The sequence below is a fragment of the Mus caroli genome, unplaced genomic scaffold, assembly GCF_978045245.1.
Source record: "Mus caroli unplaced genomic scaffold, Mus_caroli_1 scaffold_16, whole genome shotgun sequence".
Lineage (NCBI taxonomy): Eukaryota > Metazoa > Chordata > Mammalia > Rodentia > Muridae > Mus > Mus caroli.
The window spans coordinates 93,542,715-93,559,214 of NW_028227271.1; the positions used below are offsets into that span (position 1 = coordinate 93,542,715).

At 43.9% G+C, this 16,500-nt stretch overlaps 2 protein-coding genes across 8 annotated transcripts in view; one reads left to right on the forward strand and one right to left on the reverse strand.

Annotated features, from left to right (window-relative positions):
- Positions 1–602: 602 nt before the first annotated feature.
- Amacr (alpha-methylacyl-CoA racemase) lies at positions 603–14,092 on the reverse strand. The gene is made up of 5 exons (XM_021183700.3): positions 13,783–14,092; positions 12,313–12,456; positions 10,963–11,123; positions 6,854–7,040; positions 603–1,370 (listed from the first exon to the last, which is right to left on the reverse strand). Exons 1-5 carry the CDS (start codon positions 14,024–14,026, stop codon positions 961–963), a joined length of 1,146 nt encoding a protein of 381 aa, XP_021039359.1. The 5' UTR covers positions 14,027–14,092; the 3' UTR covers positions 603–960.
- Positions 14,051–16,500, forward strand: part of LOC147000808 (uncharacterized) — a 40,413-nt gene continuing 37,963 nt past the window's right edge. For 5 of the 7 annotated variants that reach the window (XR_015045518.1, XR_015045519.1, XR_015045517.1 and 2 more), the window contains exon 1: positions 14,108–14,256. Coding sequence is in view for 1 of the 7 variants with exons in the window: in XM_085831418.1 (XP_085687544.1) it covers positions 14,172–14,256 (85 nt within the window). In the remaining 6 variants the exon portion in view is untranslated. Of the gene's footprint in view, positions 14,271–16,500 lie in introns of all 7 variants that reach the window. The other 2 variants (XR_015045522.1, XR_015045521.1) reach the window with 2 other exon arrangements.

The window sequence follows — 16,500 nt, forward strand, 5'->3', positions numbered from 1 at the left end:
AAGAGATTTCCCAGGATGGGAAGCTTGCTTGGTACCCGGAGCTCATCCCAGCTGTCCGTCATGGCTGTCACTGGTGTGCAGCTCAGTATGGTGTCTTCCCAGTACTGCTTGTTCTCCTATTGCCTACGGAATACCTCCTTACTAACTTGCTTGCTTCAAGTTCCTTTTCCTTGGGATTTTCAAGAGGATAAGCAGGCAGAGACATAATCAGTATAGAAGCAGACCCTGATGGAGGGAGCTCAGCAGGTCTGCACTGGAGACGGGACAGTCTACTGATGCAAGGTGCTGGAGATGCTGCAAGGTGCTGGAGAATGCTGCAAGGTGCTGGAGATGCTGCCAGGTGCTGGAGAACAGACCACCGGCTCCTCACCCATAGCAGCCAGAACAGTGATCTGAAGTAGGGTTTTATAAAGAAAACCTCAAGACCATTCACTAACATCAGAGTTCAAATAAAAGCAGGGGATGAAAGGTTTGGCTTTTTTTAAGGGGTCTGAATTTTGTTCCCGGTAGTGCCCCAATATTTCAGTGCATTAGAAAATGTTATATAAATGGTATTTAAAGGGCTTTCTAGAAAGCTTTTACAACTTAAAACCACTGTTCACTTTGAGGAGGAAAGCAAGAGTTTTATTTATTAAAGTTATAATAGTTCATTTAATATATGATCAGAGTTGTATTTATAAAAGGGTTTTAATCAATGGATACACTTCACCAAGTGAACTGAAAGGCAGAAAGCTGCCACAAGTTACTATCAGTGCACACACAAAAAATTTCCTCAATCAGAGGCTCTGATAAGCAGCGTAAGGGCACAATCATTACCCTGTAACCAGCCTTTCGTTGTATCGTGATTGGGATATTTGGATGACTTCATTGCTGTTCATCCACATTTCCATACACACAATTGTGGGCATCCCTCTCCAGTGGAGATGCAGCCTTCAGATTCTCTTGAGCTGTGAACCTGAGTCAGAGGTTGGCTTTTAGCTTATCACTTTCAACGATTCCATCCGAGTGCAGCTGACGGATCTCTTCCTGACTGAATCCATACTCTCTAAGCACTTCTACGGTGTGCTCCCCTACAGAAGGGTCCCCTTTGGCAGATGGGACGGCAGGAGTTCTGGAAAGCAGAGGTGCAGGGCGGGGGCTCGGGAGCTGCTTCCCATCAGTGATGAAGGAGGCCCGTTCTCTGTTGTGCTGGTGGTGGAGGGCCTCCTCAAACGTCAGCACTGGGGTCACACACGCATCTGTCCCGTCAAAGATCTGGCACCATTCTGCCTTAGTCTTCTTTGCAAACACATCTGCAAATTTCTTCTTCATCTCTGGCCAATCTGCTAAGCTCATCTGGGAGGGGAGTTCCTCAGACTCGAGTCCAAGTCCTGAGGGGGAAATGCAATGTCTTATGTTACTATTCTTCCAGGGAGTAGCTATAATCAATGACAAACTGTATCAGAACTTCTATATCAAATGAATGGCAAGAAAAACATTAATCAGTTTGAAGTTGAAGCCAACAGTAGCAGTGACACAGCTCAAAACCAACTTGTCACTGTCAAGAGCTTCTTACTAACTTGTCAGGAAATGGGGTCTCTCTTCAGTAATCTAGTTCCCAGAAATTGATTTATTTCCTAAGAAGGCTTTCAAAAAGAAATTTCCTCAGGATGTCATTATCTGTCTAGTCAATTTAACATAACCCTACACTTTATATAACATTCCTAAACACTTTAAAAATAACATTTGTAATTTGACACATGATTCTTGCCATTGTCAAGAATGAAGCCTCAGGATAGATGATGACATACAGGACTGTAGTCCTATAAATAATATTCCTTTCTTTTGGAATAATTAGCAAATTATTCCAGGGTCTTCCAAATTCCTTGGCAAATTAAGAGCTCAAAGGTTTTTTGAAGTAGCCAATGTCTAGTTGAAGACTTTTAGGACTCATATTGGTGTGAAAGTTTGTCAAATAACTATTATTTCTCTTTTTCAGTGTTCAATAAACTATATGAAATCTTCAACAGCTTGTTGAACAAAACAAAACAAAAGCCATGGGTTAGAGGATTTCTCCAACTGTAGTCCAATGTAAATGTTCAGGACATATTGAGCTATTCTGTTTAGCAGATGCATTCTCAGTGAGTAATTGAAAATTCTCATTTTCAACTGCTCGTGGGTTTATCTAGATATAACAGTGTCCTACATCGTGTATTCAAAAGGCCACATTACAGGGGTTGGTATAAATCTCTCCCCTCCCCTGCCCTCCCCTTTCTCTCTTGTGAAAGAGGAATTTATAATATGAATACTTAAGAATACCATGATCAAAAGTTTGTAAGGGGAGAATTTTTGGAATTCCTAGAGGACTCTAATGAGTGCTAACATACTCCCCAGACTTTCCAAGGCTCCACAGTCTATATGTGCACACATCCAGGCGTGCACACTCACCTAAATGAGGTCTACAAGAGGCCTGAACTGCAAAGCTTGGAGGGTCTGTACATGTGAGAAGGAATAAAGCATCTCGCAGATGGATGGGAGACTCACTGGAACAAGACGTGAGCCATCTTTGTCCAGGCATTAGCTGAGGACCAAGCTGACTGGGCAGATGTCAGTGATTACACAGAGTGAGGAGCACCAAGAGCTGGCTGAGATAATCACTATAAAGAAACACCTGAAGAGAACTCAACTATCTAACCCGAGGAACAGAATGCCGTATTAATGAAGAAAAATAAACAGAATGTAAGATGCTATCAAATTTACAATGCATGTAGAGAGTTATAAAATGACAGGAGAGAAAGGTCAGAAGAAAATTACTGAAGAACTATCTAAAAAGTCCCAAAACTCAATGAAAAACCTTAATCCACACATGTAAGAAACTACTCATCAGAGAAGGAATTCCCATCACAGAGCATCACCAAGATTACGGCTGAAAAGGAAGGAAGGAAGGAAGGAAGGAAGGAAGGAAGGAAGGAAGGAAGGAAGGAAGGAAGGAAGGCAGCCTGCCCACACCGATGGACTGGAACACTTAGGATTGCTAGGACGGTACTATTCCCCAGATCAGCTGTACACTCAAAAGAACCCATGTCCAAATCTCAGCTATGAGTAAGGGAGATGGCTCAGTGCATAAAGAGTTACCACTAAAGCAGAAAGGCCAGATTTCAAATCCATAGAACCCACAGAAAGCCAGGGGTGCGGTATGAATCTGTAACCCCAGGGTTCTTACAGTAAGACAGGAGACAGAGACCAGAGAATCCCTAGGAGCTCATGGGCCAGCCAGCCTGGAATATGCAGCAGCGAAGAACAAGAGAGACCTTGTCTCAAGCAAGGTGGAAAGCAAGAACTGGCCCCCAGTGTTGTCCTCTGAACTCCTCACAAGTAGTCCGGTGTGCCCATGCCCATGCTACTGCACACACACACACATAAACACATAAACACACACACACACACACAATCAACATACAAATACAATAAAATAATCAGATACCTTATTTTTTGACATTAATAAAGTGATCCTAAACTTTACACAGAAATTCAAGGAAATCACAACAGCCAAGACAATGCTGAAGAAGAACACAAACACACATCTCAATTTCAAACATAACTACAATAGTCAAGGCACAGCAACATAAAGACAGATCCATCAGAACTACAAGTTCAAAAGTAAGGCTGGCTCCACAGCTCAGTAGTGGAGCACTCTCCTCCATGTGGGAGGACCTCCAAGCAATCACTTGAACTGGCAAAAGAGAAAAAGTCCCAAGATAAACCCTTCCATGTATGGTCAACTGACATCGAGAAGAATACAAGTATTATTCTACACAGGAAGAACTGTTTTTCAATCAATGATACTGAGAAAACAGGGGATCCCTATGCAAAACAAAACAAAACAAAACAAAACAAAAACCAGTAAGAGTTAAATCCTAACTCACTCTGTTCTTAGATATTAGTCAAAAATCAGCAAGGGTGAATGTGAAAACTGTTATCAACTCAGCCTCCAGAAGAAATAACTGGGCTGACACTGAATAACTGGGAGTTACTTGTACCAATTTCTGTGCAATGTTTACCAAAGGATAAGAGGAAATGTACTAAGATAACTTTCAGTGAAGTTACCATATCTCAAAAGAAGCTGTGTTTAAGAGTTCAAATTCTTTCAAGGAAAGTACCTTTACTTTGAAATGTGAACGTTGACAAGAAACAGCTAAAATTTATAAACACATTTTCTGTAAACAATATATATACACGTGGCTGTTGTATGATGTGAAGTCTGACATGATGTGTCCCTCTGTCCCCAGGGCTCTGTAACCAACACAGACTGCACCAACCATGAGCCCTTTGTCTACCACTGCTAAGTCAGAATTTTGAAGTACATCTTTTTTTTTTTTCCAAGATTCATTTATTTATTTTTATCTATATGGGTACATTGTAGCTGTCTTCAGACACACCAGAAGAGGGCAGCATCAGATCCCATTACAGATGATTGTGAGCCACCATGTGGTTGCTGGGAATTGAACTCTCTAGAAGAGCAGCCAGTGCTCTTACCCACTGAGCCATCTCTCCACCCCGCTAAGTTTTATTTTTATTTCTGTATTGAAATAGTGAGTATTCTATGGATGCACCATCCTAGTTGTGTTCTAAGGTACTGTGTCTGGTAAAGGAACAATGTAGCATAGAATACTCACTCCTGAGTGGCTGAAAAAAATGAGCAGTGCTCTTTACTGAAACAACTGCAGTTCACTGTTGAATTGTCTTTTATTTGGAGGCTGTTATAGTTTCCCAGCTCTAAATGCACTTCTTTTAATTGTTAGAACCGATACCATGCTATTGAATAGAAAACAAAAGGGAATAAAGGCTTAATAGGCACACGGTTTCTCTTAGTGATGAAAGTATTTGAAGAAAGTCTTTAAATATAATTTCAATTTGAGCAGAGATGAATCATACTTGAGCTACACAATCCTGTTCCATAGTTTAATCAAATATATTTGAGTTGGTAAAGTTAACATATGCAATTATAAAATGTTTGTAAAAGCAATCATGGCAAAAGTATATACAAATAACTTGTAGCAGAACATTGCATTTGAAAAATTACCAAACAATGAAACTTTAAAGTTGGAAGGTAGATGTATTATATCAGCTTCTCACATAATTGGGGAAAAAAAATCACCAAATAGCTATTAATCCCACTTCTAAAGCACCTGCATCCCTAAAGTGTCCCGTTCTTCAAAGCTGTTAGGAATGGCACATTTAAGTTCTCGCCTGTGGGAAACTCAGTCTGTGGGACTGTGGGGTCCATCAGTCAATTGTCAGAGAGAGAGAGCTGCCTTCTTGCAGTAGATGAAAATCAACTGGGATCTAGATGAAAATCAACTGGGATCCACAACAGAACGATGTGCAGACAGTGCTCCCCCGTCTCAGAGCACTCCTCCCTAAATGGGGTATCTTTATCAAATTCCTCCCCTCAAGTCTCAGGGATCCATGCACAAAGACTTTAAAAGCCAGAGCTGACAGATGAGCCCAGGGAAACAGATCTTCCAGACACAACAGGAACATGTGACCCCATAGAGACTGTAACAGCATGCACAGACAAAATTCCAGCTCTGGGAACGGGGAGTAAATACAAACCATAGCCTTCACCAGGAAGGAATTTGTAACTGATGCCTGCTGGCAAGGGGAAAGGGAGTGTCACAGAGAGCATCAAGTACTCTCCAGCGCCGGCCCCACCCATGCGTGCCCAGGAACAACGCAGAGCTGTCCAACACAAAATGGACTCTGTCTCTCTCTGTGTGTGTGTGTGTGTGTGTGTGTGTGTGTCTACACCTGCATGCACGTGAGTATACAAATTTATGTTGGGCATTGTTTGGGGCAGGGTTTTGGGTTTTTTTTTTGTTGTTGGTTTTGGTTTTGGTTTTGTTTAGTTGTATTTGGTTTTTAGACAAAAAGAACATAAAGTTGGTTGGAAAGGGAGAAACTGGGAGGACTGGAGAGAGGAAAAAATATGATCAAAATATACTCTATAAAAATTTTCAAACAGTAAAATAATTGTTAAATGATAATAAAAAAAAAGACCTACAAAACAAGGTGGAGAGCAAATTAGAAAAAGATGCTGAAAATTACCCTCTGGCCTCCACATCCATTTACCTATGTAGTCAAGTCTAGCCTGGAGTTTTTTATGCTTTCCCATGAAGATCCCTCTGTCCTCTGTCTCTACTTCCTGAGTTGTTCCTGGATTACAAGCTGTGCCTACCATGGTCAGCTTTACTTTGGAGTATATCTAAAGCCGCATAATTAACTGTAGTGCAAACTTTAATCTGAAACATTTCACATAACAAAATAATTCCAATCCAACTATGTCACAGGGAAAGATGCAATCCCAAAATCCCCTCTAATGTATAGCAGTGTGCCATGAAGACAAGGATTCTCAAGACAGGTAAATTTCCAAGGGACCAAGGGGCAGTGACATTGTGTAACTGAGTCTTACTCACCAAAATCTCACTGCACTTGGGTGACTTTGTTCCACACCATACTACCATAAGGGATGCCCATGAGGGAACAAGAGCCAGGAGAACCGACAAATTGCTTTTAGAAAACTAAGGAAGGTCTGGGCACACAAGACAGGATAAACGTCCATCCATGTCGCTTGCAGCCGAAGCTCTGGCTTTCCCACCAAGTGGGTTGTTAATGTGTTCAAGTCCTGAGTTATTTTATAGAGTAGTAAAATTGTCAATTTAAGAGACAGATGAAATGCTGATAGCTATTGCTACATTAGCTGGAAAGACAGATGTGTATTAAGAAGACGACATCATGGGATTCAAAAGGTCTCAAGATCAAGATTAAAGAGCTTACAGTGAAGCAGACAGGAGACTCAGAGCTAGCTACTTACCTTTAAGCAGCTGTGCATAGAACTGGGGTTCTATGGCACCTACAGCCATGAACTCCCCATCTGCCGTCTTGTAGGTTGTGTAGAAAGGCGCACCGCCATCTAACATGTTTTGTCCTCGAGGCTGTTCCCACAGACCCATGGGCTGGGTTTTCCACAGGAAAGAACTTAAGTATGCAGTTCCTTCCACCTGCGAAGAAGCAGGACACGTTACAGATGCAGTGCTCAAGGAGGCATCGCTGGGGGAGAGCTGGCTAATCTTTATATAACTTACTTTACAGTCCAGGATAATTACATCTAAGCACACAGTCACTTTGACATTTCTGCAATTTGAGGTAGAGAGGCTTATGGGAGAACACCATGGGTACACTCTTCAGTTCGTGAGATATTTTAAGACTGAAAGGAACTACATCTATCTTTCAAATGCTGACATGTTGATGATGCTGAAGTCAGGTAAAGGTACATGGGTGCTCACTCAATTATTCTCTCAGAGATCAGAGGTCAATGTCAGATGTCTTTCTCAATTGCTTTCTGACAGAGTCTCCTACTGAACCTGGATCTCTGCAACCCTGCCCAGCTCGCCAGGAAACCCAGGGATCTCCTGTGTCTGTCCCCCCCCCCCCCAGCCCAGGGCTGGGATCCCAGGCAGTGCTATCTCACAACACTGAGAAGCTGGGTAGCACATTCAGGCCAGAGAGTGGGGAAAGGTTTTAGATTCCATACTGGACCAACCTCATAACAAACTGTTTCTGCTGAGAGTCAGTCTAAATGAGACACACAGCATCACAGAAGGCCACAGGAAAAGAGACCCAGTGCAATCAATTGTCACCTCATCTGGAGGCCCAGCAGTGACGACCCTGGCAGGCATCTCCCTTACTCTTTTACCCATGTGTTATGCAAGCTACTCAGATAAGAACAGTCTCAACTTCCCAACTTGGCCATCATGTGGGCCAACAGCCTGCATGGAACTCACAAGAGGTCAGGGGTACTCTCTACAGAGAGCAGATACAACACAACGGACATTTCTGCAGTTACCATAACCCCATAGTTTTTAGGGGGCAGCACTGAAGAAAACAGGCTCCATCTCATTTCTGGCCTGCCAGGACCATAGGTTCTGTTGCTAAGTAGCAAGAAGCTACTGGTCTGTCAGAAAGATATCTGCCTTGCCTAAGTCAGTGTCTGCAAGAGCTCACAGGGCTAGGAAGTGACAAATGAGGCTTAGTGACCCCATTGACCTGAGTCCTTAGCCAACAATGGTAGTCCCCTAATACAAGTATGAGCTCCTTAATGAAAGGTTAGACTTGCACACACACTCAGAGCTCACTGTTGTCTACCAATTAGGCAAACCTAACTAGATATGTTCTGATGAAAAGTGAAACCATCTTCTATTTACATTTAACTATGAAGACTCAATTACATTTAGTAAGCGGTGATTCCTTACAACTCCCAACTCCACAAGGGTTCTTAGTTGGTCCCTTTCGGATGGCACACCCTGCCCACACGGGGATAGTGGGGGGAAGGTATTTAAAGGCTTGGCTTTGGATCAAATTGTGCGATGGCACTGTTAGAGAACTGTTCACCTCTGGAGCCTACAGATTTTCAATAGCTGATGGGAAGAGCCCATCTCCTTTAGGCTGTGTGGCTCACAGGAAGGTAGGCACATGGGAGCCACGGGGCCCTGCACTTAGTGGCACAGTGTGAACTTGTTGCTGCTGCTTTCTCACGCTGAGGTGGTGCAGTCATGGCCAGGATCCAGAGTGAAATAGCAAACCCCACACCACACCCCACCTCCCAAAGCACACTACAGAGAGGAACCAAAGGGGCGGGGTGCCTTGTGCTCCATGACAGGATCACAAGAAACAGACACAGCACAGGGCTGAGCATCATCTGTGAGAAGCAAACAGCCAACCAAGGCTCAAGGTGAGCAAATCCAGTTTGAGAAGGACTTTGCACAGTGACCCTGTGACCCACAACAATTTACATTCTCAATCCTGAGGTGCCCACAGGCCTCTGACCCTCTGGCCATTAGAAGTGTCTCTTGAGCCAGGCAGTGGTGGCTCACGCCTTTAATCCCAGCACTTGGGAGGCAGAGGCAGGCGGATTTCTGAGTTCAAGGCCAGCCTGGTCTACAGAGTGAGTTTCAGGACAGCCAGGGCTATACAGAGAAACCCTGTCTGGAAAAACAAACCAAAACAAAAAACCAAAAACAAACAAACCAAAAAAGTGTCTATTTACACTTTGTTACCTTGGTTTCCATGGTGACCCTCTCTTCTTGTTCCAGGCTTACTGATCTTCCCACAAGCTGTTCTTTTCCTACTCAGTGCCACACGTTAGCAGTCTGTCTCTTCTCCAGGGAACCACAGACTCTCCCCTGGCTCCCAGCTTATTCCCAAATGACTGCAAGAGCTGTCACCTGGCCCCTACTTACTTATTCCCCCAGGATAAGGAAAAGCTACTTCAAACTTGAGGTGAACAAAACTAACTTCCTTTTACTCTGGGAAAAGAAACCCCCAATCATAGACCCTCACAGAGTGAAGTCAGAGCACACTCACTACACAGTGACAGACTAATTACATTCCCTAACAATTCCGACACACTGGCCTATTATTCATGTTACAAATCCGAGGTTGTAGAGTAACCCCAGAGATGACAGAGCTGGTAAAGTGCAGAGGAAGGAGGAAAGAAGGGAGCTGTCAATTGCACACAGCTGGCAGTCTCTTCCCTCATCAGCCTGCCCCTGGGAGCTGGTGATACCACCCCTTAGCTTACAAGCTAAAAATCTGCCTCTGTCCTCACTTCTTCCTTTTTTCCCCACTGCTACAGCATCAGCAACCCTCTGCAGCAATTTTGCACCCAGCATTCTTTAATCCAGTCTGACTCTGACATTAACTGCTTTAGCATGCACCCTCCCTCATTTGTTCAGTAAACCCCCAGTTAACTGTTCTCTCTGGTTCTAGTCTCTCGCCTCCCTCAAATCCATTTTCTGTTCGCCTTCCAAAGATCTCTCAGCATGCCTGCATGAGGTAGCCCTGGACTTTACCCTTACCAGGATCTGTGAGACCTCAGGGAACTGTCCCTGCTTCAGAACAATGTACAGCTCTCTCTTTTTACATGCCCTTTCACTTCCAATAGCTACAGTTTAGATTAACAGCCATCTGAAAATATTAACTAGGGAAGTCTGTAAGTAAACTTTATTAGTGCATATTTTATACTGCTCTGTTTTTAGTATTGTTAATCTCTTACTGTGTCTAATTTATCCATTGTGCATGTAGGTATGTCTGGGTAAAATGAAGTAATATTAAGTTTAGAGTTATCTTCAGTTTCATGCATCCAATGGGAACCTTGAATCATACCCGTGCCAGAAGCTGAGGAAACTATATATTCACCCAGGCTGAAGATAGAGATCACACAGAGAAAGGACTCAGCTGGAGGAAATGAGTGTTCACACAGAGAAACGTGAAACTGAAGCATCTCCTAAGAAAGGCAGCAAGAGGTCGGGACAGGAAGGCCCACCTTCCTTAGCATCTCTAAGAACCTGCTCCACTGGCTACAAACCACTGCTGAAACTCAGTTTTGAAGGATCATTACTTGGTAGCTCTAGTTTAATCATAAAAGATAACTTGGAGAAAAACATTGAAATACAACACAGGAATCAGGCGAGTTGTTACAAGTTTAGAGCATGCTGCTAGAGATGGCTTACCAGAGATGCCTGCTGCCATGATTGACAACCCGAGTTCCCCAGAAGCCATAGGTAAAGGAGGACACTGACTCTCCGACCTTGTCCTCTGACCTCCAGATACATTCTTACACACTCACACTAAATAAATAAGGTTTAAAGCACCCCATAGGTGGCTTCAATATGGCGTTCTGATGCATATAAAAGGGTGAGGCTATTTTAAAGCAAAGGACCTCTTGCCAGACATGTTGGCATTTATCTTTAATCCCTACGTTCAGGAAGCAGAGGGAGGTGGGGCTTCCTGAGGTCCAGGACAGCCAGGCCTACCCAGAAAGACCCAGTCTCTCTCACTCAGAAAGATTTGAGGCAGTCACGCGTGATACTGAGGCACAAATGGCAAGCCTAGCATCCCGCCCTGCCCCCAACTGATACTCACCATGCTTGAATCGATGACCTGCCCTCGGCCAGAGCGTGTGCGTTCAAAGAGAGCCAGCACAATGCCCAGTGTGCACATGAGGCCACCACCACCAAAGTCAGCCAGGAGATTCAGCGGTGGGTAGGGGTTCTCACCACTTCTGCCAATCTTTGACAGAACGCCTGCACCATGGACAACAAATTGAACGCCCCTTTTAAGTGAACACAAGAATACCTTAGCGGGACAGCTAAGTCACTGCCCTAAGTGAAAACAGTGCACAATGCTCTTCAAACTATGAACCCACTGAGTCCACTTACAAAGGGCCCACTTACATAAAAGCAAGCAAGCAAACAAACAAACAAAAAGATTTAAAAAAATCATCCCAACCGACATTTTCAATATTTTATTAAAGTCTTCACTTACTACGTTTTAAAGAAGACATATTACTACCCATTTTTTTTTCCTGGCTCTAAAACAGTATAATTCATTTTGAATTTTATTAAAAAGAGATATAAGAATATAATCATACCCAAAAAGGAACAGGAATTAAGTTTTGAAAATATGTGGAAAACCCATTGTATTCTTCGGACAGTCAGGAAGGTTTATAGTCAACCTTTCAATATCTTCTTACAGAGAGTAGATTTGCTTTCATCAGTAACACACAGTTCTTATGCACAATAGAGCCAGGCTATTTGAAAACCCGTCCTCACGGATGCAGATTCTAACAAAGTGATAGCGAGACCTGAAAACCATGGGCTTTGAGCCGGGTTCACAGATGTCTGGAATGATGGCTCCCAGTGATTCTTGGTGAAGGAATGTCAGAATCAAACTGGATCAACTTTTCCACTAAGTACAGTGACCAGCCATCATATTACCTTGTCTCTCACTCCTAGTCGGGGTTTCCTTAAAACTGACTTCCCAACTGTAGAAAACCAGTGCTACTACTGATTATTAGCCCTCAAATGAGTTAGGGTGGGGACAGAGCTTAAGGACAGCAGTTCTAGGAGCTCAAATCAACCCGTTTTAACAACCATGTTCTCTCTGCCAGATGCATTAACATCTTCACATTTTAAAATCCGTGTTAATCAAGGCTGGGGCCAGAAAGATAGCTCAGTGGTTCAGGGTATGTACTGTTCTTCCAGAGGACCCAAGTTCGATTCCCAGCACCCACCTAGAAGGGTTTGCAACCTACCATGGTCCTGCTCCAGGTGATCCAGGACACTCTTACCAGCATACACACTTACATGCGTATAACCATATACCCACACATAATGAAAAATAATTAAATGTTTTAAAAACCCTTGTACAGTAACTGTACTTCCTGATTTTGGAGCCAGTTCAAAGTATTTTAGAAAAGCCTTTCCAACATACCTGATAAAGCCAAATAGTTGATGTCATGGCCAGCTACTTTGGAGAAAATTCCCGACTGGCCAAATCCGCTCAGCCGGGCATAGATGAGCTTTGGATTGTCCTGCAGTAGAGTCTCTGGCCCAAGCTGGAGTTTCTCCATGACACCTTTAGAGGAAAGCAATCAATTGTTTTGTGGTGTTTTGTGGTTGTTGTTTTTGTTTGGTCCTGGAACAAGGACTGAGGTGCATATATCACATATCAAAACAGACCTGGCTCCAGGTCCTCCTCGCAGCCCTCAGTTCCTTCCTGGCATATGCTCCAGCACCCAACCCTGAACTTTCCATCCCAGACCTGGGCTGCCCTTCCCTAAGAGGCTCTTCCCTATACAATCCAGACATTTTAAGCTCCCCATTCCTCCTCTTCCCCCTTTTCTCCCTTTCTCCCTCCTCCTCCTCCATTTCCTCCTCTTTCTCCCCCCACCCCCCACTCCTGTGACCTTTCTTTCTCTCTCTTCCCTATCCTGGTCCTTGGGGCCAGTGAACTGCTAGAGAAGAGCTTCCCAATAAACCTGCCTTTAATATAATCTAATCTGGCTTGAACTGGCTCGTTTCACAAGCAGATAAATAACCTTAACCTATCAGTTTTGTTTTTAAAGAGAGCACGAATCAAAGATGGGAATAATTCCTTTTACGGGGCAAACCAAAAAACACACGCTTGCAAGTGATACTGACAGTGTTTGTTGTGATTTTGGTGAAAGTTGTCAGAATTAAGAGTCAACTGGAGAACTACTAATCGCACTGACCCAGCCTCATCTTCAATTGGGGCATGTTTACATTGTGACATCATCCTAAACGTTTCCAGTACTGTCCTCAGATATGCTTGTGAGAACTAAAAGAGTTAAATAGAAATATGCCTGATGACCCATTCCCATCCCACTTACTGTCAAATTTACTGGTGTCCCGGTATCTACCAGGCAATATTAGTAAGGGGCGGGTTGGAATGGATACTCTGAGCTAATACGGAAGGAATGCCTTCAGATTTGGTTCAGGGTTTGCGACAGTTGCAAATACCAATGTACAGTCGGATGGAGGTGTATGTGCTCAAACACTGATACTGTTAACAAATTGGTCGTTTGTCTACAGAGCACTAAAACAATGTTTTCATATGGCCCAAAGTAAATGAGGTGATCTTGAAGCTGGAACTTGGAAATACCAGCAATTAGAGAAAGGTTAACCATGGTCTGTTAATGGCTTTAGAGCATGGGCATATCACATATCAAAGGGTCAATGACTCTATTCCTATGTGAAAAATTTCAATCTATCTCTTGCACTAGATTCTCGTACGGTTCAATACCTCCAAATAATAAAGGCAAATCTGAAAGAGAGCTTAGGGGGGAAAAATCAAGCAAATTAAAAGTCTTAAGAAGGAGTCGGAGAAGCTAGGAGTAACCGGGCAGGAGGGAATGTCATCTCGCAGCGCCGCAGGGCTCACCGCAGCGGAAGGGCTCCAGCAACACGTCCGCGCGTGCGCACATGCGCCGCAACACGGCGACTCCCTGAGAGCGCTTCAGGTCCAGCGCTAGCGAGCGCTTGCCTCGGGCCAGAAAATTCTCGCCCGCGGAGCCCAGCCGGTTCACGCGCACCACATCAGCGCCGAAGTCCGCCAGGACCATCCCGCAGAACGGCCCCGGGGCCAGGCCTGCCAGCTCCACAACCCTGACGCCACGCAGCACCATGGCCAGCCCTAGAGTGAGAGCCGAGCGGCTCGGCGCCTCCACAGTTTATCTGCCCCGCCCCGTCCGGGAAGGCTGCGCGCTTGCGCACTTCCTGCCCACCCTAGGCGTTGGGTCAGTTGGTTTAGCTGCTCAACTGGTCTAGGTCATGAGTTGTATCCTTGACCCCATGTTGTGCGAGTCCTCTTCGGACACTTTCATCGAGCCACCTGAATCGCTACCCTCATCCCCCAGTAAGTGATTAAAGGTACTCAACTCCTTAGATCAATGTAAGAAGGCAACCACTGGGTGTCTCCCTCGCCGCCCTGAGAACTAGTTGTCATCCTGCAACTGTTTGAAACCTCTCCTAGATGCCCTTAGGGCCAGGGGTGTAGATCAGTGGCTAAATCCGTGTGCGGAGGCCAGCACCGCTTAAAATGCCCGTGTTGTGCACGCGGATAATCCCAGCATTTAGAAGAGTCTGGGATATCAGAATTATTCATCTCAGGTTAAATGGGAGAGCTCTAGAAGTCAGTTTTGTTTGTCAGCTGTCAGTTTTATGGACAGTTACAATTTTGAGTTAGAAACTTTTTCCAGACTTTAAAATGCAACAAAATAATCACAAATATTCCATCCGCATTTACAGTTCATTTTTCCTCAGTAATGGGGGGAGCTTGCGTATTATGTAGCCAGATGCAGCTCTAGGAAACTGAATAGAGCCAGACGTGAATGCTAGAAATCTCCCATACCCATTCTTAACAAGTGAGGCAAATAATAAAGCAAAGGCGAAATGCTACATAGTTGTAGCCAAAACACTTTTAACCAGCTACTGAGTTTTAAGACACTTCAGGGAAAGGGGTCTCTGTGCTCTCTCAGAATGAGCAGCCTCCTGGTAGAGGCAGACAACTTCCACATGGTCCCTAATGCTCTCTGCTTGTCTGATGCTGTCTCAAGTGCCTACCCTTGCTCCAGCCTTGTTCTGTCCCATTGTTTCCTTTGCATTTTGATAAACTGGAAAGGAAAATCTCATGGAAAGGTATGGCTGACTTCCACATGGAGACATTAACATTTTATCAGGGTTGCTTCCTTTCTATTTTTCTGAAAAAACAAAAAAACAGTGGTACAGATGTGGCTTGAGTGGCTTAAGCTTACATACAGGATCGTGTTCACATGAATCACAAGTCTTAGCCAGCATAATGTTTTACAAATCCTCTCAGAGTACTGAGTTATCCAGAAGCCCCCCGCAAAGCAGACTGTGTGATAGGAGACCTCAACACTGCAGATCTTTCCTCTGGCCAAAACTCTCTTCTAAAAGCTAATCAGGGGAACAAAAATATGAATTATGCATAGGCAATTGTGTTCAGATATTTTTAAAACGAGGGATATTCATGGTGCATTACTTATAATAAAGCCTGGAATTTTTGGCATATGGCACACAACTGTTAGCCCAGCCCTTGGGGGGTGGGAGAAGAGCCGTCAGGAATTCCAGGTCATCCTTGGCTATACAGCAATTTCAAAGCTAGCCTGGGCTACGTGAGACCCTGTTCCAAATCAATAGCAACAACAACAACGACAACAACAATAACAAAATATATAGAAGCAAACAAAAAACCTCCTAAAGCAAAAAGATTAAATAAGTAAGAAGCTTTAAATTTTTTAATTTTATTTTGTAATTGGTACGAGTGTTTTGCCTGCATGTGTGTCTGTGCAGTGTAGGCATGCCTGGTGCCTGCAGAGGCCAGAAGAGGGTGTTGTATCTGAGGACAAGATGGCTGTAAGGTGCCACGTGAACGCTGGGCAGCAAAAGTCAGTCCTCTGGGAAACAGCCAGTGTTCTTAACCGCAGAACCGTTTCTCCAGCCCCCAAATTATATTCACAGGTGGATCTAGATACCAATTGAGAGTACTCTGTTGGGTCAAGATAGGAAAATATTCAGGAAACAAGTCAAATGATGTGTTTTATTACTATGCTTAACAAATAAAAGCCATAAGTTTAGGTTACTCATCAAGTGTCCATGCTTAAGGTGCTGGGTTTGACTCCCACCCCCAACCCCAACTGCAAAACAATAATAAAGCCATAAATATACACAGAAAAGAAGCTGGTCCTTTGCAATCTGTGGATGTTGAAACCTGTTCCACACTACGCCCACACTTACTTTTCCCCTACTATCCTCTATTGAGAAGTCAGAGAAGGCAGAAATTTTAATGGCTGCCCAGCACCATATCTTCCAATAAGGAGATGCTTACCAACTTCTGCCACATCCTTTAGAATTTGCATTCTCATTAGAATATACATTCACTTTGTGTGTGTGCGTGCGTGTGTGTGTGTGTGTGTGTGTGTGTGTGTGTTACTATCTATGTCAACTTATGGCACGTTCCATAATGGTGTTTTGGTGGCAAATTTAATCCTTTTTCTTTATAGATTCTGGGATGGGGAAAGCTAGGCAAAAACCAACTAGCACCTTCTATAACACTGTGACATATTAAAGTTGATTTGTG